This window comes from Leptodactylus fuscus, chromosome 3 (assembly GCF_031893055.1).
Source record: "Leptodactylus fuscus isolate aLepFus1 chromosome 3, aLepFus1.hap2, whole genome shotgun sequence".
In the NCBI taxonomy this organism is placed as follows: Eukaryota; Metazoa; Chordata; class Amphibia; order Anura; family Leptodactylidae; genus Leptodactylus; species Leptodactylus fuscus.
This window is the reverse complement of record NC_134267.1, coordinates 72,841,715-72,864,287: the sequence shown is the minus strand read 5'-3', so window position 1 is coordinate 72,864,287 and position 22,573 is coordinate 72,841,715. Positions and strand designations below refer to the sequence as shown.

The 22,573-nt window shown below is 45.0% G+C and overlaps 1 protein-coding gene across 2 annotated transcripts in view; it reads left to right on the top strand.

Moving 5' to 3' along the window:
- Positions 1–22,573, top strand: part of PCNX2 (pecanex 2) — a 383,347-nt gene that overhangs the window by 329,163 nt on the left and 31,611 nt on the right. For both annotated transcript variants that reach the window (XM_075267754.1, XM_075267755.1), the window contains 2 exons: positions 739–972; positions 10,711–10,814. In XM_075267754.1, the coding sequence (XP_075123855.1) occupies positions 739–972; positions 10,711–10,814 (338 nt within the window). The remainder of the gene's footprint in view (positions 1–738; positions 973–10,710; positions 10,815–22,573) is intronic.

The window sequence follows — 22,573 nt, the reverse complement described above, 5'->3', positions numbered from 1 at the left end:
TCACGCTTTCTCAAGCCATCTGTAGCTACGGATGGCTTGAGAAAGTGTGAAGTGTGCAAAATGGTCGTTGCCTGTTTTTTTGTCCAGCTGTCATCTACTTCTCCCAATGTTTTTATGACTTTTTTAAATAAAGGACTCGTTTTTAAATAATCTTCAGCCTTCGTGAGTGCCCCCACTTTTCTTCTTTTATATCCTAGAGTTTGCATGAAATGTTTTTCTGGGTGTAAGAGCACCACCATACACAAGGCTGGGCCAGGAATGGCCTCAAATCCAAGTACGAATATTTCTGCACTAATGCTAGGGGATATCGTCACTCCTTGGGGAGAGACCACCATTTAGGTGTGTGGAGACTTATTAAGCCTTTAGCACTCCACTGTGCAAGAGAGACTATACCTGGTAATAATCCCAGCATCACTGCAAAACAAAGGCCTCTTGGAAGGTCGAGCATGATGTTAAAGGGAGCAAACCTTTATTGGGTTATGTCACTGAGATTCTGTCTTCCTAATTACATCAGGGAAGACAGGCTTGCACATTCCAGTGAGCGCCCTCTATTAGTTTGCAACACTGAGGCACCTGACTTCCTAATTACATCATGGAAGACTGATTTGCATATTCTTCCCATGCTCTAATGCTGTGAAACATATAAAATTGGACTTTGTGCGTTATAGTCAGTAGTGCCACCACTTTTTTTCTTTTTCTATTTTAATACAGTATTTTATATTTTAAATGTCTCCACAGAGCATAATATACTTTACAGTAAAATCACCAAAGTTAATGCACTGGTTAAGGGATGAATCAATGCGGAAAGCTTTACAGCCCTACACAAGGTGGAATCATGTTGAATATGACCTAGCAACTTTCAACGTCAATGTGGATGAAGACTACATTCCATGCTTGCAAGGCATTACAAGAGCGAGTTTCTGTGGTGTTTATCTGGATTGGATTCAGTACTGTATGAAAAGAGAAACTAAGGTATTGAGTATAAACATATATTCTATATCTTTAAATACAGTGTTTACAATATTTTGCCCCAAGCTTGAATTTAGTTAATTTACCTCTAGATTGATGTACATTTTTCTATTTTATTTATTTATTACAAATTTGTCTTTTTAAAATTACACTGACTATTTGGGTGCCCTACAGTATGTTTCAGGAATGTACTCCATGCTATCTGAAGAAATTCCTTTTTCTAGCATGAAGAATGAAACACATTTCTAATGGAACAAATGAAAGTAACATACCTGTTTTTAGAGAGTTATTTTCTTTCCAGGAACTTTGTTTAGGGTCTTAAAACTCTGTTAGGACATGAATTTAATGCCTATTAATTATCTAGAGGATGAGTCTTCGGATAACATATAGCAATGGTTTGTAACATTGCTTTACTAGCAGTTGGCAAAATACAACAAAAGTCAAGTGGAGTTTTCATAAAGCAGTGTAAAACTCAATAAAGTAGTGAACAGATGGAAGAAGCAGAGCAAATTGTCAGCCAGAGACAGCTGAAATAGTCCTAGACTCAGCCAGGAGATGCTTCAAAACAGGATTCAGAAATAGCTGGGGTTAGAACTAGGAGGTGCCTGGAAAGCAGCATTCAGAAGGGGCGAGAGTCAATCACAGGAATGAGGTCTTGGCATAGGCAGATCACCACTGCACCAGAAACACACTTAACAAACCACAGAATAATCATTTGTCCTTGTCTTATTACTCTAGGTTATAGAATATCAATAGTCTTCATCTTTTCCAGCCTAGGACCTAGCAAACTATTGTGCATGTGCTTAAGGAGAGGCTTCCTTCATGGATGACGCCCATTCTTACCATTCTTCTGTAGTATACATCATATTGTGTCACAGGAAACACTCACCCTAGTTTGGCTTTATACATCATTAGCTAACTGCAGTGATCTTAGGGTTGGTTCACACTAGCGCTTGTATTCCGTCCGCAAGGAGTCCGCATGGAGACCCCCCGGATGGAATGCAATCACAATTGCAAGCTATGTGCTTGCAAAGCACATGGAGCCCATAGACTAGAATGGGCTCTGTATGCTTGCCGCGCACTACCCGCACGAATGAATTGTGCGGGCAGTGCGTGGCAAGCACACAGAGCCCATTATAGTCTATGGGCTCCGTGTGCTTAACTGCACAGCGCTTGCATTAACGTTGGTATTCCATTCGGGGGGGTCTCCATGCGGACTCCTTGCGGACGGAATACAAGCGCTAGTGTGAACCAACCCGAACATGGTGATTTCTTTCAACCTTTATCATTAGAAGTTACATCTATATAAAGCTTTGCTGAACTTCTTGTAACCCTTACTTTTTTGTGTAAAGAATTGTTTTTCTTTCTTTGGTGCCATTGCTGACAGTATGAAATGAGAAGCAGCTTTCCTTAAGTAACACCCTTTTATAGTCAACAGTCTCCTGGACACTTGAATAATTAGACTCACTTGTGGTTTAATTCTTGTTAATTTGAATTTTGTAGACTAAATTTTAGCTTTGATCTTAAGACTTTTATTGAAGTGTGCTCATTTTTTAACATGGTCTTGAATGAATTTGTTTGGAAAATTACTTTTTTGTATGAACACATTAAAAGTCTTGTCTACAATCAATGACACTCATTTGGGAGAGAATTTTGTAGTATGGTATCTGATAGAAAATGTTAATGCTGAAAGGAAACTAAAGGTAATCTGAGCTCTATGCTGGAGAACAACTCCCATCCCATGTATGAGACCATGACAGCACTTGGCAGTACTGTCAGTGACCGACTTCTGCGCCAAAAGTGTGAGAAGGAGCGCTATCCGAGGTCCTTCCTCCCAGACGCGGTCAGTGTTATGATCTTCTCAGTCAAGTATAAAATAAAAACACATAAGGGCTCGTTCACATCTGCGCCCGGTCTCCGTTCTGCAGGTTTCCGTTTCCTGCACAAAATGGAGGCAGGAGACGGAAACCGGCAGGACTCTTTCAAACCTATTCATTTGAATGGGTTTGAAAGATGTCCGGCCGTGAGCGGTGGTGAGCAATTTTTGCTCTCCGCCGCGAAACCGTTTTTTTTAAAATCGGACACAGAGTCAGACATGCAGCACTCTGTGTCCGATTTTTAAAAAAATGGTTTCACGGCGGAGAGCATAAAACACTCACCGCTGCTTACGGCCGGACCCGGTCTGGCAGGTTTCCGTCTTCTGCATGCAGAAGACGGAAACCACAGAACGGAGATCGAACGCTAGTGTAAACCTAGCGTGACAAAAACTTAATGTAATGAGCAGTTTGGAATTACTTGTATGTGTGATACTCCTAATTCCTGCCTTGCACACTAGAAGTAGCCATGGGCCCGACTAACTGACCTGAGTTGGCATGAACGCAACTGGAGAAATAACTCACCTACAAGAGAAACAATCTGTCTTGTTTCACACTTAGGAAGGAGAGGCAAGATACAGAGCAAGCCCCCCCACCCCCCCTAACAGTGAAAATGAGGGAACACAAAGTATAGAGCAGAAAATAAACGTGAAACACTGCAATACTGACGCTATGCAAAGGGAAAGGAAAAACAGAACTTAGTGTCACACACAAAATACCCATCAAAAAGTCCAAACTTCCCAGCAGTAAAAGGACTAGGGTTCACTGCACCCGGAACAACTATGCTTGGAGCAATGTGCTCAATAGAGATGAGCGAACACTAAAATGTTCGAGGTTCGAAATTCGATTCGAACAGCCGCTCACTGTTCGAGTGTTCGAATGGGTTTCGAACCCCATTATAGTCTATGGGGAACATAAACTCGTTAAGGGGGAAACCCAAATTCGTGTCTGGAGGGTCACCAAGTCCACTATGACACCCCAGGAAATGATACCAACACCCTGGAATGACACTGGGACAGCAGGGGAAGCATGTCTGGGGGCATAAAAGTCACTTTATTTCATGGAAATCCCTGTCAGTTTGCGATTTTCGCAAGCTAACTTTTCCCCATAGAAATGCATTGGCCAGTGCTGATTGGCCAGAGTACGGAACTCGACCAATCAGCGCTGGCTCTGCTGGAGGAGGCGGAGTCTAAGATAGCTCCACACCAGTCTCCATTCAGGTCCGACCTTAGACTCCGCCTCCTCCGGCAGAGCCAGCGCTGATTGGCCGAAGGCTGGCCAATGCATTCCTATGCGAATGCAGACTTAGCAGTGCTGAGTCAGTTTTGCTCAACTACACATCTGATGCACACTCGGCACTGCTACATCAGATGTAGCAATCTGATGTAGCAGAGCCGAGGGTGCACTAGAACCCCTGTGCAAACTCAGTTCACGCTAATAGAATGCATTGGCCAGCGCTGATTGGCCAATGCATTCTATTAGCCCGATGAAGTAGAGCTGAATGTGTGTGCTAAGCACACACATTCAGCACTGCTTCATCAAGCCAATACAATGCATTAGCCAGTGCTGATTGGCCAGAGTACGGAATTCGGCCAATCAGCGCTGGCCAATGCATTCTATTAGCCCGATGAAGTAGAGCTGAATGTGTGTGCTAAGCACACACATTCAGCACTGCTTCATCAAGCCAATACAATGCATTAGCCAGTGCTGATTGGCCAGAGTACGGAATTCGGCCAATCAGCGCTGGCCAATGCATTCTATTAGCCCGATGAAGTAGAGCTGAATGTGTGTGCTAAGCACACACATTCAGCACTGCTTCATCAAGCCAATACAATGCATTAGCCAGTGCTGATTGGCCAGAGTACGGAATTCGGCCAATCAGCGCTGGCTCTGCTGGAGGAGGCGGAGTCTAAGGTCGGACCTGAATGGAGACTGGTGTGGAGCGATCTTAGACTCCGCCTCCTCCAGCAGAGCCAGCGCTGATTGGCCGAATTCCATACTCTGGCCAATCAGCACTGGCTAATGCATTGTATTGGCGTGATGAAGCAGTGCTGAATGTGTGTGCTTAGCACACACATTCAGCTCTACTTCATCGGGCTAATAGAATGCATTGGCCAATCAGCGCTGGCCAATGCATTCTATTAGCGTGAACTGAGTTTGCACAGGGGTTCTAGTGCACCCTCGGCTCTGCTACATCAGATTGCTACATCTGATGTAGCAGTGCCGAGTGTGCATCAGATGTGTAGTTGAGCAAAACTGACTCAGCACTGCTAAGTCTCTGCATTCGCATAGGAATGCATTGGCCAGCCTTCGGCCAATCAGCGCTGGCTCTGCCGGAGGAGGCGGAGTCTAAGGTCGGACCTGAATGGAGACTGGTGTGGAGCGATCTTAGACTCCGCCTCCTCCAGCAGAGCCAGCGCTGATTGGTCGAGTTCCGTACTCTGGCCAATCAGCGCTGGCCAATGCATTCTATTAGCCCGATGAAGTAGAGCTGAATGTGTGTGCTTAGCACACACATTCAGCTCTACTTCATCAGGCTAATAGAATACATTGGCCAATCAGCGCTGGCCAATGCATTCTATTAGCTTGATGAAGCAGAGTGTGCACAAGGGTTCAAGCGCACCCTCGGCTCTGATGTAGCAGAGCTGAGGGTGCACAAGGGTTCAAGTGCACCCTCGGCTCTCCTACATCAGAGCCGAGGGTGCGCTTGAACCCTTGTGCAGCCTCGGCTCTGCTACATCAGAGCCGAGGGTGCGCTTGAACCCTTGTGCACACTCTGCTTCATCAAGCTAATAGAATGCATTGGCCAGCACTGATTGGCCAGAGTACGGAATTCGGCCAATCAGCGCTGGCCAATGCATCCCTATGGGAAAAAGTTTATCTCACAAAAATCACAATTACACACCCGATAGAGCCCCAAAAAGTTATTTTTAATAACATTCCCCCCTAAATAAAGGTTATCCCTAGCTATCCCTGCCTGTACAGCTATCCCTGTCTCATAGTCACAAAGTTCACATTCTCATATGACCCGGATTTGAAATCCACTATTCGTCTAAAATGGAGGTCACCTGATTTCGGCAGCCAATGACTTTTTCCAATTTTTTTCAATGCCCCCAGTGTCGTAGTTCCTGTCCCACCTCCCCTGCGCTGTTATTGGTGCAAAAAAGGCGCCAGGGAAGGTGGGAGGGGAATCGAATTTTGGCGCACTTTACCACGTGGTGTTCGATTCGATTCGAACATGGCGAACACCCTGATATCCGATCGAACATGTGTTCGATAGAACACTGTTCGCTCATCTCTAGTGCTCAATACTTAGGAAATATCCAGATAGTGTGAAAAGGCAGCAAGGCAAGCTGGATGGCCGCAATGGGACAAAATACTATATAAAGCAAATGCTGGCGCTGATTACAAACCTGAACAGAGCGTTATTTAAATCACTTTGGGAAATACCAGGAAATGAAAAAAATATAAAAAAATAATCAGATGTACAATGTCTAGATCAGAAAAAATTATGATGAAAATTTGGTATTAAAAAATAATAGTGGCACAAACAGCATCATATAAGATTTTATCTCAATAACCCAAAGGGGTGCCAATGTGCACAGATCTAGATATATATATCAAATGAATATAACATAACATAACATAACAAATGAATATAATATAACATTTTATCGGTGCCTGTGAGATTTTGTCTTGTCTTGTGTTCTTTTTTGGCTCTTTCCATCAAGCCCTGATGTATTATTAATTTTTGATTTTATATTTAATATCTAATATATTTATATTTTTATAGTATATTATTGTGTGATATACGGTTTTTCTGCCTGGTGCTTTTTCCAGTTTTTGATCTTGCATTCAATTGGGTTAGTTTTTGTATTTGGGAGGCATTTAAATATAGCACACTATAAAATGAATGACAAACATGAATGTAAACAGAGAAGGTGTCACGGTCCTTATACAGATACCACAGGTTATTCAAACAGCTGATCTGTGTGATACTGTGTATTGGAACCCCACTCATTTTTATTTATTTTTTTACCTTTTTATTAGGAAACACCTGGGGCATTATTAACAAGGGGCACTATTTATGGGGTTACACAGGGAAGTTATTAATTTAAAGATGCACTTGGGGGTATTATTCCTTATGTGGGGTAATCTTATATAGTTTATAATTGGGGGTAGCAGCAGGATAGTTGTGCAGGTGAGGACAAAGATGTCTTTGCGGCAAACTTTACAGAAGATCACCTGTAAGTAAACTAAATGTTACTGCATTGTATTCACCTAAATTATCTGCAGAGCCCTGGTAGAGCCGTTATGGTCACCGCACAGTGATAATATTGGTATACCTTAGTTGGGGGCCAACTTGGACATGTTCGCCCCTCTGTGCTGAACCCAGAGTCAGACTGGGATGTTTAGGGCCCACCAGTGTAATAGTTTCTAGGGGCCCACTGCCAGGACCCTACTGTACAAAGACAGTACGAGTACAGGTAATAACAATGCCATGCTGCTCACCCACCATACGATAAGCAATACCTAAACCAACTTTTATACCCTGTATGGCAAGTGAACAGAAGTGCTCCTGGAAATGTTACCAGTACCTGCAGCCGCACTGTCCTAAAAAAAAAAAAGCTGCTCTGGCTGTTGTACCCCTGAGATGTAATATTAACCGCCTAGCCTCAGGACAGGCCATCAATATTAGAAACATGGATGAATCTATTAAAGAGGTTGTCCAGGAATTGGAGCAACCCATGTGGCGAGCAGGAGGTGTAAACAAAAAAATAAATAAATAAGCATACTCAGCTGTTTCCGGCGCTCCGCTGTCCTCAGCACTCCGCCACCAGTGTCCATTCGTTCTTGTGCTGGCGCCTTCTTGCTTCATGCGACCGCTGAGACCAATTACATAGAGGACTTTGTAGAGAAATGAGGCATCACCATGAGACCAAACTGACACATGCAGAGACAGGGCTAAAAACCTGGGGGGAAGGGGGACATTAAATTGTGTGGTATAAAAAAAAAAAAACAAGGACACCGAGCGCACTAAGTGTAGTATTGAAAGTAAAAAGATGGTTTAGAAACTAGGTAACTATTACTAAAGACCAGATGGCCTCTCACCTTATATGGTTGTGGAGAGCCACAACACTTGAAGACCGTAATGTGGTGAGAGTGGTAGCGGTGCAGTCCCTAACCGGTAAACCGGGAAGATACTGAAGTCAATGGGATCAATGCCAATGGGACCTGCTCTCGTTTTTTGCACTTGAGAAAGGGCCATTTTTAGGCCCGAAACGCATTGTGCTGTATGCTGTATTTTTATTCATTCAATAAATCGTATTTATCTGGATCCCGGTTCATCTCTTTTCTGCACGCACCAGTGAGCGCGGTTCCTCCTTAGTGGACCTTTGGTTCTGCACCCTTCTTCATTAAATTGTGTGGGGCATATTAGGGGCAGTTCACACGGAGTAAACTGGCGCGCAATCTGGCACGTATACGCTTGTCAGAGTTTGAGCTTTAAAAAGATCCCATTGATTTCAATGGGGATTACAATCGTATAACGCGCGTTATTTTACGCTCATAATTTTGCGGTCGCCCCCTACAGCTCAGGTATTTATAGCCTATGCTGACGATAAACCATAAAAAATTATGCCTGGACAACCCCTTTAATATACCCCCAAATGCCCCACACTTTAAAGAGGTTGTCCAGCATATTTTTTTTTGTTTATAATTAGTCCAAGGAGGTGAAAAACAAAGTAAACAAAAAAAAAAAAAAAACACTCATCCCACACTCATCTGTTTCCAGTGCTCTGGTGTCCTCCCAAAGCGGTCCGGTCCTGCAGTTCTGCTGGTACTTACATGCTGGACTGGACTGTGCTGGGAGACACTGGGGACAGGAGAGTTTGCTTGTGTGCTTTAAAAAACAAACAAAAGAAAAACAGTGTTTTTTTGCTATGTTTCGCTCTGTAAGGCCTAACCCTTAAAGAGGTTGTCCAGGAATTATAGGTTTCTACAAGGAGGCCGGTGAAGGAAAAAAAAATAAAAATAAAACCCACACTTCACTTGTCCCTGATTTTCATACCCCTGACTGGTCCAGCGGCGCCCCGGGGTTTCTTCAGTCCTCGCCACACGTAGTCGCTGAAGACAATCATCCACCTGGCAGCCTAAGAAAAGGAACCGGGATATCACTCACATATGTCACCTGTGATGTCACATGTCACTTCCTTAGGCCACTGATTGGCCTCAGCAGTCATGTGTGGCGATGACATCTGCAAGAACAAGGCCCCAGGAGCCGTTGGACCAGACGGATGTGGGAGACACCGGGGACAGGTGAGTATGGAGTTTAACATCTCAATATACTGAACCTCACACTATAAAATGCAATTCTAGTATGAATAATGGTAGTCATGTACAGAAGAAAACACAGAAAGACACTGATATGCTGGATATATGCTTAGGCACAGTTCACACCTGCGTTCAATATTCCATTTGGGGAGTCTGCTTGAGGTTCCCCAGAAACCTATACGCATTAAAAAGCGGTGAGCAATGAAACCACATGGACCCCATAGACTATAATGGGGTCCATGTGTTTTCCGTGCAGTGTCCTCCTGAATCACGTGGTGAGAAAAGTACTTCAAGCACTACTTTTCTCTCTGCATGACTCATGTGGACACCGTGCGGAAAACACACAGACCCCATTATAGTCTATGGGGTCCGTGTGGTTTCATTGCTCACTGCTTTTTAATGCGTATAGTTTTCTGTTCGGGGGAACCCCAAGCAGACTCCCCAAATGGAATACTGAACGCAGGTGTGAACTATGCCTAATTACATATAACATATATTTACACACATACATTCATATACAATATACATACATACACACACACACCTATCTACAAACATACAGGACTGACACAGTACATCAAACACTTTACACAAATATACACACATTAAATATACATATTTTACCCAAAAAATGAACTTACATTTGGCTGGGTGCACTGGGTATAGAGGAGGCTCATGTGCAGCTCTGTGCTGTCTGGCAGTGGTGAAAGCTCTGGTTCATTGCAGCAGCCGGCAGACTTCCCCCTGCACACTCCGATCTGTGTGGAGGATGGGCAGCACAGGTCCTGCTACATGATGACAGTGTACAGCGCAGGGAGCAGAAGACCGTACGCCTGCTAATGGTCTCACACACTCCCAGCGATTGGTACAGAGGCCCGTTTGGGATGGTTAGGAGCCCGATCGAGACCCTGATAAGTGCATTTGGATAGGCTAAATGAAAACTAATGGTCAGGCTCGGGACCCACCGGGGGATTGGCCGAATGCTGTACTCTGTATGGCATTCGGCCAATCAACGCTGGTCAATGCATTCCTATGGGAAAAAGTCAGCTCCCGGATATCGCAAGCTGACAGGGATCCTGACGAAATAGTGGCGTAATACAGGTACTTGGGCCTGTTAGATGCCCCCAGGCATGCTTCCCCTGCTGTCCCAGTTGCATTCCAGGGTGTTGGCATCATTTCCTGGGGTGTCATAGTGGACCTATAATGGGGTTCGATATTCGTTCGAATAGTCAAATATTGAGGGGCTATTCGAAACGAATCTCGAATATTTCACTGTTTGCTCATCTCTAATGTTTACTGATTTGATATTATAATTCTCTGAGGGAAAAGGGGGTAGAAAGCAGCTAAGGAAAAAAATTTCAGCAACAAGTGAAAGGAACCTAAATCAGATTTAATTATAATCAATTTTACTTACATCAGTATTAATATTTTTGTCAGTAAAAACATTTGGATAAATCATGATGTTATCACATAAAATTCTAAATATTCTTCTATATTTGTTTATTGCTTATGCTTTTTGTCTTATGTCTTTCAGAAAGTGCGCACTGATGAAGATTCTGCTTTAGTAACTCTTTGCTTTGGACTATGCATTTTGGCTAGAAGACTTCTTGCATCAGCAACACATCACATGCCCTTCAGGTGACTTTTACATGCATGTTGAAATTTATTTAAATCAGTTTGTATATACAAGTAGTATTTATTGCTTATGCCCAGAGACTTTAAGGCTCCTAGTCCCCAGTGCAAAATCTGGTATCGGCCTCTACACCATTTAGAATAGTGGTATATTTTTTTGTGCAGGAGGACCTTTTGGGACCCCCTTAGGATTCAGAGCCCAGTAGCAACGGCTACTGCTGTACCATTTATAACAATACCTCTGCTTGTGTTGTTGTTTATTTTAATTCTAACAATGACACACAATACAATATTTTCCTTTATTTTGTTTATATTCTTGTCTACATCTGTTCTTGAGAGCCCAGCCAGTAGCTGCAGTGTTGTACTTCCTGAAAAAAAGACGTTTTGAAAGCAGTGAGCTACATTGAATGAGGGATCTGTGTGTTCCTCCTCAACAAATAATTTACCATGCTTTCTGTAATATCGAACCTGTCTTCATTTGCACAGATCCCTTTCTCTAGAACTCATGACATCTACAGCATCTTGCTGTATTTAATTTAGATCGGAACTGCCATAGTGGAGGTGGAAGACATGAGTATTGGTGTAGTTAGTAGTGGCAGGGGATGTGCTACTGGTGGTAGTGCTGGTAGAGGCCTTATGGAAAAATCTATTATGAATTGTGAGAGCAGAAGGTAGTGACATTACTAAAACTGATTATGATTTTACAGTTAAGACCTGGCAACTGTGTCATGGTGACATCACAGGGAGAGGATAGTGGCAGTTGCAATAGTAATAATTCTACCCAACGTGCAACCCCAACATCCAAAGAACCTATCTAGAGCAAGCTCTGGAGTGGTGTCACTGACAGACATGTTTCCACTGCAGCTGGTCATCTCCTGTATTGGATTTTTTTTTTTGCACATAACCAAATGATAAAATGATGGCAAAGTTCAAGATCTGCAAGCAGATAATTAGCCATGATCATGCAGGCACACCTGTAGGAACTAGGTCTCTCCATACTCACATGAAATAGCATCACCAACATATTTGGCAACATGGAATTGGCAATGGAAGCAAACGAGAGGAATCAATTTTTAGGCAGGTGACATGCACACCTAGCATATGGCCATCATCATTATCATTCTTTGTTATCATCCCCATCTGCTTTTCCTCCTCCTGCTTCTCTACCTCAATATAAGTCATAATCCATGAAGCAATGTGTGTCCAATAAACAGCACTCTGTATACAGTATAGTCATTGGCTGATCTGCAATTTTTTTTATTTATAAACTAGTAGAATACCCGCAGCTTCGCTCGCTTAAAATATGTTAAATTGTTGGTTATGCTAGCTGAAGTAAAATTTTCAGTGTCACAGTGAAATTGCCATTCTCAGAGCTACAGTAAATCTTTTTTTTCCATTTTAAATTTTTATTATTTTGGCATTTTCCTAATTTGTCGTAACATTGATGTGAACAACATCTTTTTCTTTTATTTCAACATTTTTATTGATTTTACATATTCAATACTTATTATGTAGTATAAACTATTACAACTATTTTTTTTAACTATTTTGTTGTTCCCGCAGTGCTGTAGTGCTGCGTTTTCAGCCCGTGACGGATTGGGAACTGCAGACACTTAAAATTGAAGGACATGTCGCTTGGAAGCAACACCTGACACTGATAAGAGATATAATAGGAGGAATAGTAAATACAGAGCAGTCCTCACACAGTATTAGGGTCCATTCATACGGAGGAAAATGATGCTGTATTTGGCGCTGAATTTTCAGAGCTGAAAAAAGCCTCCCATTGATTTCAATGAGTTTGGCTAGTTTTTTTTTTCCACTCAAGTAATTTTTTTTTTCCATGTGGAAAAAACGCCTCCCCATAGAGTTCTATGGGTTCCACTCACTTTATTTTTCCACTTGCGGAAAAAAAAGCTTCCTTCAGGCAGATTCCACCGATTTTCAGCGCTGAAATTACACACCAAATTCCTCACCATTTTCCTCTGTCTGTTCATGCATGTGATCCATCGGTATGTATGCGTGTGTGCATGTATGTGCGTGTGATCCATGTGTTTGTGCGTGTGCAGTGCAAGTGTCTATGCGTGCAGCAGTTATGTGTGCTCTGTTCAAACCATGTGTATAGTGCACATCCATCCAAGTGTGTTTGCGTGCGTGCTTGTGGTATTTGTGTGGAGTTGTTCTTGTGGGTTGGTGTATGTATGCTGTCTGTGTGATGTATATATGGTGTTTGTAAAATTGTAAAATGTTTGTGTGTTGTATGTGGTGTTGCGGCGCCTTTAGCAGTGACTCTTTGGTGCCGTCGCTATAATCCGTACCTATCAGTCACAACTGTTGTTTTCCCCTCAGCGCTTTCACTTTCACATTTCCCCATTATATGTATAGGGCCTAACTTCGGGGGCCCCAATCTCATAGTGGGGGGACGCTAGAGAGATGAAACGTGCGCAGTATTCTGCTCCTGTGGGTGGAGAGGGGACGTGCCAAATTTCACCCAAATCAGGCAGGAACTGTGGATTTGCATAGAGCAGACTACTACAGGGGCGTGCCAGATTTCACCCGAATCGGACGAGAACTGGATTTGTATAGAGCAGACTACTACAGAATTTGAGTTTTATATATATAGATTGTAATTTGTATTGGAAAGTTTTACAAAAGGAACAAGAGAACTGATAAGATAAATGGAGTGTGGTTGCCTGCTACAGGTCCAAGTAGTAACAGAGATAAAGAACATGAGATTTTAATAATAACAAATTAACATAAAAGCCAAAAGACAAGGGGAAGAACATGAAGGGAAGGCCAGGATGGTAAAATCCATGGTCAGAAGCCATTTAATATACAGTAAGAGTCCCAAGGGGTCCAGAAGGTCAGGAATGTATCCACAGTGTTATGGAGGCTTGCAGTCACAAATTCAAGACCACTGACATCTTTTGCAAGAAGTTTATTGGTTGGGGGGAGGGGTGGTAGACCTTCAATGTTTAGCAGTAAGTATCTTTATCTATTTACACAGATAAAGTAACAACTTAGACTACATTTACCTAGGTGTCTGGGAGGAAGGTACAAAGGTATGTAACAGGGTCCAAGGAAACTCCCTAGTTGAATAGAGCATCCATCAGTGCCTTGACTTTCCTCCAGAAACCCAGTATCAACATTCTCAAAAGATAAGGTACAAAGTGTACGCCATAGAGCAACATTTCCCTCACTCCGAGGGTACTGAAGGGTTTAACCCCTTAACTCAAAATCACGTGCATGTCTGGGATTGAATGTTAAGGGGTTTATGGAGAGGGCTCAGGAGCTGAGCCCTCTCTATACTCAGTGGATGCCAGCTGTATAATACAGACAGCACCCACCGCTAACAGCTGCGATTGGTGTCGACACTGATCGTAGCTGTTAACCCTTTAGATTCTGTGGTCAAATGTGACCACGGCATCTAAACAGCGCAGGCACCACGGGCACTGACATTTTTCACTGATCGCCACCATCCAGAACATCACTGTAGGGCAGTTATTGGTTGCCATGACAGCCGGGAGCTTAATTAATGTTCCCAGGCTTCTCATTGCAATAGATCTATTACACGCAGCCAGAGGCAGCATGTAATAGACGTGTAGGCATTGTGCTATTCACTGCAGTGAGTAGTATGAGCAATCAGACCCCCTAGGACTCTGATCATAAAAGTAAAATAAGACATATAGAAGGTTTTAAAAGTATAAAAAAATACAAAAGTTCAAATCACCCCCCTCCCTAGAGGAGATTTAAAAGTAAATAAACAAAATGAAACATAAACATATTAGGTATCCCCACGCTTAAATTAATAACTTCCCTGTGCACTGCTTTAAATAATGCCCCTTATTAACCCCTTAAGGACACAGCCCAAAATTTCCTTAAAGACCAGGCCTTGTTTTTCAAAACTGACATGTGTCACTTTATATGGCAATAACTTTGAGACGCTTTAACTTACATAAGAGATTTTGAGATTTTTTCTCGCTCGTGATACTTCATGTTAGTACTTCATGTTAGTGTTAAAATCAAATCAATATTTGTGTATTTATTATAAAAAAAAATAGGTGATTTGATGGAAATTTGCAAAAAATCTAAATTTTCAAAATATGAACTGTTCTGCTTTTCAAATAGACAAAACACTATGTGACCAAAAGGCTTTGAAGTGTAACAGTGATTTTTCAGATTTGCAAGAAAATTTCCCAAACTAATTTTTTAGGGACCACTTCAGTTCTGAACTATATAATGAATAACCCCCATAAATCACCCCATTTTCAAAACTGCACCCCTCAAATAATTCAAAACAGCATTTGGGAAGTTTGTTAACCCTTTAAGTATTTCACGGAAATTAAAACAATATAGAGGTGAAATTTAGACATTTAATTTTTTTTCTATAATACATTCATATAGCCCTAAAATTAACATATTCCCAAAGGGCTAAAGGAAAAAATGCATCTCACACTTTGTTATGCAATTTCTACCGGAGCACAGAAATACCTGTGGGTGTAAACTGATTTTTGGGCACACGGCAGCGCATGGAAGGGAAGGAGCGACACTGGGCGTTTGGAAAGCAGATTTTGCTGGAATAATTTTCAGGCACCATATCTCATTTGCAGAGCCCCTAGAGTACTAATACAAAGGAAACCCCCCAAAAAAGACCCCATTTTGGAAACTACACCCCTCACAGAATTCATCAAGGGGTATAGTGAGCATTTAGACCCCACAGCCTTTTCACAGATTTCATTAGTATTGGGATGTGTAAATGAAAAATTACAAAAACTTCACTTTATCCCCAAAGTTTTCATTTTCACAATGGGTTAAAAGGGAAAAAGCACCCCACATATTGTTACACAATTTCTCCTGAACACGTCAATACCACATATGTGGTTGGAATCTGCTGTATGGGTACATGGTCAGAATGGAAAGAGCACTATTTGGTTTTTGGAGGGCAAATTTTGCTGGAATAGTTTACAGGTGCCATGTCTCATTTGCAGGGCCCCTAGCATACCAAACCACTGCAAACACCCAAAATTGCCCCTATTTTGTAAACTGCACCCCTCAAAAAATTTATCAGTGGTCTAATGAGCATTAGTATACGAGACATGACTGCACAGCGGATGGTGGAGCTTGAATATATAAGCTGTGCACAGTGCATTGAGAACACCAAATTCCCCACTATATCCCCAGTAGCTCCTAAGATTGGGGGGTCACTTTGGGGGTCAGTTCTGGAATATTTTCCCTCGTAAGCTCTAAATCTGGGGTGTCTGCTGATATACGCTTATACACATTTTATACATTCCCTTCCTGCCGCAACCAGTTGTGTTCTAATTAGAGATGAGCGAACAGTGTTCTATCGAACTCATGTTCGATCGGATATTAGGCTGTTCGGCATGTTCGAATCGAATCGAACACCGCGTGGTAAAGTGCGCCATTACTCGATTCCCCTCCCACCTTCCCTGGTGCCTTTTTTGCTCCAATAATAGCGCAGGGTAGGTGGGACAGGAACTACGACACCGGTGACGTTGAGAAAAGTAGGCAAAACCCATTGGCTGCCGAAAACATGTGACCTCTAATTTAAAAGAACAGCGCCGCCCAGGTTCGCGTCATTCTGAGCTTGCAATTCACCGAGGACGGAGGTTTCCGTCCAGCTAGCTAGGGCTTAGATTCTGGGTAGGCAGGGACAGGCTAGGATAGGAAGGAGAAGACAACCACGACAGCTCTTGTAAGAGCTAAATTCCAGGGAGAAGCTTGTCAGTGTAACGTGGCACTGACGGGCTCAATCGCCGCAACCCAGCTTTCCCAGGATCCTGAATGGAATACACTGTCAGTGTATTCCCGTATACCCGATATATACCCCCGATACCCGTTCCAACGGTGTGCCCCCCCACCTTCACCCCAGAAATACCCTGCAAGTCCCCTAGCAATAGAATTGGGGCTATATACACCCACTATTTTTGCTACTGCCATATAGTGCCATTGTCTGACTGGGAATTCAAAGAATATATTGGGGTTACGTGCACCCACAATTTTTACTACTGGTATACAGTGCTAGTTTCTGACTGGGAATTCAAAGAATATATTGGGGTTATAAATACCCTCATTTCTTGCTACTGGTATATAGTGCCATTGTCTGACTGGGAATTCAAAGAATATATTGGGGTTACGTGCACCCACAATTTTTACTACTGGTATACAGTGCCATTGTCTGACTGGGAATTCAAAGAATATATTGGGGTTATAAATACCCTCATTTCTTGCTACTGGTATATAGTGCCATTGTCTGACTGGGAATTCAAAGAATATATTGGGGTTACGTGCACCCACAATTTTTACTACTGGTATACAGTGCCAGTTTCTGACTGGGAATTCAAAGAATATATTGGGGTTACGTGCACCCACAATTTTTACTACTGGTATACAGTGCCAGTTTCTGACTGGGAATTCAAAGAATATATTGGGGTTACGTGCACCCACAATTTTTACTACTGGTATACAGTGCCAGTTTCTGACTGGTAATTCAAAGAATATATTGGGGTTACGTGCACCCACAATTTTTACTACTGGTATACAGTGCCAGTTTCTGACTGGGAATTCAAAGAATATATTGGGGTTACGTGCACCCACAATTTTTACTACTGGTATACAGTGCCATTGTCTGACTGGGAATTCAAAGAATATATTGGGGTTATAAATACCCTCATTTCTTGCTACTGGTATATAGTGCCATTGTCTGACTGGGAATTCAAAGAATATATTGGGGTTACGTGCACCCACAATTTTTACTACTGGTATACAGTGCCAGTTTCTGACTGGGAATTCAAAGAATATATTGGGGTTACGTGCACCCACAATTTTTACTACTGGTATACAGTGCCAGTTTCTGACTGGGAATTCAAAGAATATATTGGGGTTACGTGCACCCACAATTTTTGCTACTGGTATATAGTGCCAATTTCTAACTGGGAATTCAAAATGCGCAAGGCTCCCGGAAAGGGACGTGGACGAGGCCGTGGGCAAGGTCGGGGGAATGGTTCTGGGGAGCAAGGTAGCAGTGAAGCCACAGGGCGTCCCGTGCCTACTCCTGTGGGGCAGCAAGCATTGCGCCACTCCACAGTGCCAGGGTTGCTTGCCACATTAACTAAACTGCAGGGTACAAACCTTAGTAGGCCCGAGAACCAGGAACAGGTCTTGCAATGGCTGTCAGAGAACGCTTACAGCACATTGTCCAGCAGCCAGTCAGACTCTGCCTCCTCTCCTCCTATTACCCAACAGTCTTGTCCTCCTTCCTCCCAAAATTCCCAAGCTTCACAGAACAATAACCCCAACTGTTCCTGCTCCCCAGAGCTGTTCTCCGCTCCTTTCATTGTCCCTCAACCTGCCTCTCCACGTCACGATTCCACGAACCTAACAGAGGAGCATCTGTGTCCAGATGCTCAAACACTAGAGTCTCCTCCATCTCCGTTCGATTTGGTGGTGGATGACCAGCAACCCACCCTCATCGACGATGATGTGACGCAGTTGCCGTCAGGGCATCCAGTTGACCGGCGCATTGTGCGGGAGGAGGAGATGAGACAGGAGTTGGAAGAGGAAGTGGTGGATGATGAGGACACTGACCCGACCTGGACAGGGGGGATGTCAAGCGGGGAAAGTAGTGTGGATGTTGAGGCAAGTGCAGCACCAAAAAGGGTAGCTAGAGGCAGAGGCAGAGGTCAGCAGCTTAGGCGAAGCCAGGCCACACCCGGAATCTCCCAAGATGTTCCAGTTCGTACCCAGCCCCGAAAAACTCCCACCTCGAGGGCACGTTTCTCGAAGGTGTGGAGTTTTTTCAAGGAATGCGCCGAGGACAGATATAGTGTTGTCTGCACAATTTGCCTCTCGAAATTGATTAGGGGCTCTGAGAAGAGCAACCTGTCCACCACTTCAATGCGCCGTCATTTGGAATCCAAGCACTGGAATCAGTGGCAGGCAGCAACGGCAGGACAAAGGCCGCCTGCCGTTCACGCCACTGCCACTGCCTCTGCCACTGCCTCTGCCTCTGCCACTGCCACTGCTGACTGTGCTGGCAATGCACTCCAGAGGACGAGCCAGGACACCACTTCATCTGCCTCCGCCACTTTGTTGACTTCTCCCTCATCCTCCCCTGTTCCTGTCTTATCTCCTTCTCCTGCACCATCAAAGGCACCATCAGGCGCTTCTTTACAACAACCCACCATCTCTCAGACATTGGAGCGGCGGCAGAAATACACTGCTAACCACCCACACGCGCAAGCCTTGAACGCCAACATCGCTAAACTGCTGGCCCAGGAGATGTTGGCGTTCCGGCTTGTTGAAACTCCCGCCTTCCTGGACCTGATGGCAACTGCGGCACCTCGCTATGCCGTCCCTAGCCGTCACTACTTCTCCCGGTGTGCCGTCCCCGCCTTGCACCAGCACGTGTCACTCAACATCAGGCGGGCCCTTAGTTCCGTGCTTTGCACAAAGGTCCACTTGACCACCGACGCGTGGACAAGTGCATGCGGACAGGGACGCTACATTTCACTGACGGCACACTGGGTGAATGTAGTTGAGGCTGGGACTGCTTCCCAAACTGGCCCGGTGTACCTCGTCTCCCCGCCTAACATTCCTGGCAGGGACACGAGAAGAACACCCCCCTCCTCCTCCTCCTCTACCGCCTCCTCCTCCGCCACCACCTCCTCCTCCGCCACCGCCTCCTCCTCCGCTGTTAGATTGACCCCAGCTACGAGTTGGAAACATTGCAGCACTGGCGTTGGTAGACGTCAGCAGGCTGTGCTGAAGCTGATCAGCTTGGGGGACAGACAGCACACTGCCTCCGAGGTGAGGGATGCCCTCCTCGATGAGACGGCAATATGGTTTGAGCCGCTGCACCTGGGCCCAGGCATGGTCGTTTGTGATAACGGCCGGAACCTGGTAGCAGCTCTGGAGCTTGCCGGACTCCAACATGTTCCATGCCTGGCCCACGTCTTCAACCTAGTGGTGCAACGTTTCCTAAAGAGCTACCCCAATGTTCCAGAGCTACTGGTGAAAGTGCGGCGCATGTGCGCCCACTTTCGCAAGTCGACAGTAGCCGCTGCTAGCTTAAAATCTCTCCAGCAACGCCTGCATGTGCCACAACACCGGCTTTTGTGCGACGTCCCCACACGCTGGAACTCAACGTTTCAGATGTTGAATAGAGTGGTTGAGCAGCAGAGACCTTTGATGGAATACCAGCTACAAAACCCTAGGGTGCCACAAAGTCAGCTGCCTCAGTTTCACATCCATGAGTGGCCATGGATGAGAGACCTTTGTGACATCCTACGGGTGTTTGAGGAGTCCACAAGGAGGGTGAGCTCTGAGGATGCGATGGTGAGCCTTACAATCCCGCTCTTGTGTGTTCTGAGAGAATCCCTGATTGACATCAGGGATAACTCAGATCACACAGAGGAGTCAGGGATAGCATCCGATCCGTCACAGCTGGAGAGTAGGTCCACACATCTGTCCGCTTCATCGCGTTTAATGGAGGAGGAGGAGGAGGAGGAGGAGGAAGAAGAGTTGTCCGATGATGTGATGGTGATACAGGAGGCTTCCGGGCAACTTCGAATCGTCCCATTGTTGCAGCGCGGATGGGTAGACATGGAGGATGAGGAGGAAATGGAGATTGAACTTTCCGGTGGGGCCAGAGGAGTCATGCCAACTAACACTGTGGCAGACATGGCTGAGTTCATGTTGGGGTGCTTTACAACCGACAAGCGTATTGTCAAAATCATGGAGGACAACCAGTACTGGATCTTTGCTATCCTTGACCCCCGGTATAAAAACAACATCTCGTCTTTTATTCCGGTAGAGGGGAGGGCCAATCGCATCAATGCTTGCCACAGGCAATTGGTGCAGAATATGATGGAGATGTTTCCAGCATGTGACGTTGGCGGCAGGGAGGACAGTTCCTCCAGTAGGCAACCAAGTTCTCACCGGTCCACACAAACGAGGGGCACACTGTCTAAGGTCTGGGACACCTTGATGGCACCCCCTCGCCAAAGTGCCGCCACAGAGGGTCCTAGTGTCACCAGGTGTGAGAAGTATAGGCGCATGTTGCGGGAATACCTTTCCGACCACAGCCCTGTCCTCTCCGACCCCTCTGCGCCCTACACGTATTGGGTGTCGAAGTTGGACCTGTGGCTTGAACTTGCCCTATATGCCTTGAAGGTGCTGTCCTGTCCTGCCGCCAGCGTCCTATCTGAGAGGGTGTTCAGTGCAGCCGGTGGCATCATCACTGACAAGCGCACCCGTCTGTCAGCTGAGAGTGCCGACCGGCTCACTTTGATAAAAATGAACCACCACTGGATAGAGCCTTCATTTTTGTGCCCACCTGTGTAAAGCACCCCAACATGAAACTCCATGTCTGTACTCAACCTCTCCAATTCCTCCGCATCCTCATACTCATCCACCATAAGCGTTGCACAATTCTGCTAATACTAGGCTCCCTCCAACATGATTTCCCCCAACTCTGCTGGTTAGAGGCTCCCTCCACCCTGATTTCCACCAACTCTGCTGGTTAGAGGCTCCCTCCACCCTGCTTTCCCACAACTCTGCTGGTTAGAGGCTCCCTCCACCATGAATTTGCCCAAACTGGGCTGGTTAGAGGCTCCCTCCACCATGAATTGGTCCAAATTGGGGTTTTTAGAGGCTCCCTCCACCATGAATTGGTCCAAACTGGGCTGGTTAGAGGCTCCCTCCACCATGAATTGGTCCAAACTGGGCTGGTTAGAGGCTCCCTCCACCATGAATTGGTCCAAATTGGGGTTTTTAGAGGCTCCCTCCACCATGAATTGGTCCAAACTGGGCTGTTTAGAGGCTCCCTCCACCATGAATTGGTCCAAACTGGGGTTTTTAGAGGCTCCCTCCACCATGAATTGGTCCAAACTGGGCTGTTTAGAGGCTCCCTCCACCATGAATTGGTCCAAATTGGGGTTTTTAGAGGCTCCCTCCACCATGAATTGGTCCAAACTGGGGTTTTTAGAGGCTCCCTCCACCATGAATTTGCCCAAACTGGGCTGTTTAGAGGCTCCCTCCAGCATGAATTGGTCCAAACTGGGGGTTTTAGAGGCTCCCTCCACCATGAATTGGTCCAAACTGGGGTTTTTAGAGGCTCCCTCCACCATGAATTTGCCTAAACTGGGCTGTTTAGAGGCTCCCTCCACCATGAATTGGTCCAAACTGGGTTTTTTAGAGGCTCCCTCCACCATGAATTGGTCCAAACTGGGGTTTTTAGAGGCTCCCTCCACCATGAATTGGTCCAAACTGGGGTTTTTAGAGGCTCCCTCCACCATGAATTTGCCCAAACTGGGCTGTTTAGAGGCTCCCTCCACCATGAATTGGTCCAAATTGGGGTTTTTAGAGGCTCCCTCCACCATGAATTGGTCCAAACTGGGGTTTTTAGAGGCTCCCTCCACCATGAATTTGCCCAAACTGGGCTGTTTAGAGGCTCCCTCCACCATGAATTGGTCCAAACTGGGTTTTTTAGAGGCTCCCTCCACCATGAATTGGTCCAAACTGGGGTTTTTAGAGGCTCCCTCCACCATGAATTTGCCCAAACTGGGCTGTTTAGAGGCTCCCTCCACCATGAATTGGTCCAAACTGGGTTTTTTAGAGGCTCCCTCCACCATGAATTGGTCCAAACTGGGGTTTTTAGAGGCTCCCTCCACCATGAATTGGTCCAAACTGGGGTTTTTAGAGGCTCCCTCCACCATGAATTTGCCCAAACTGGGCTGTTTAGAGGC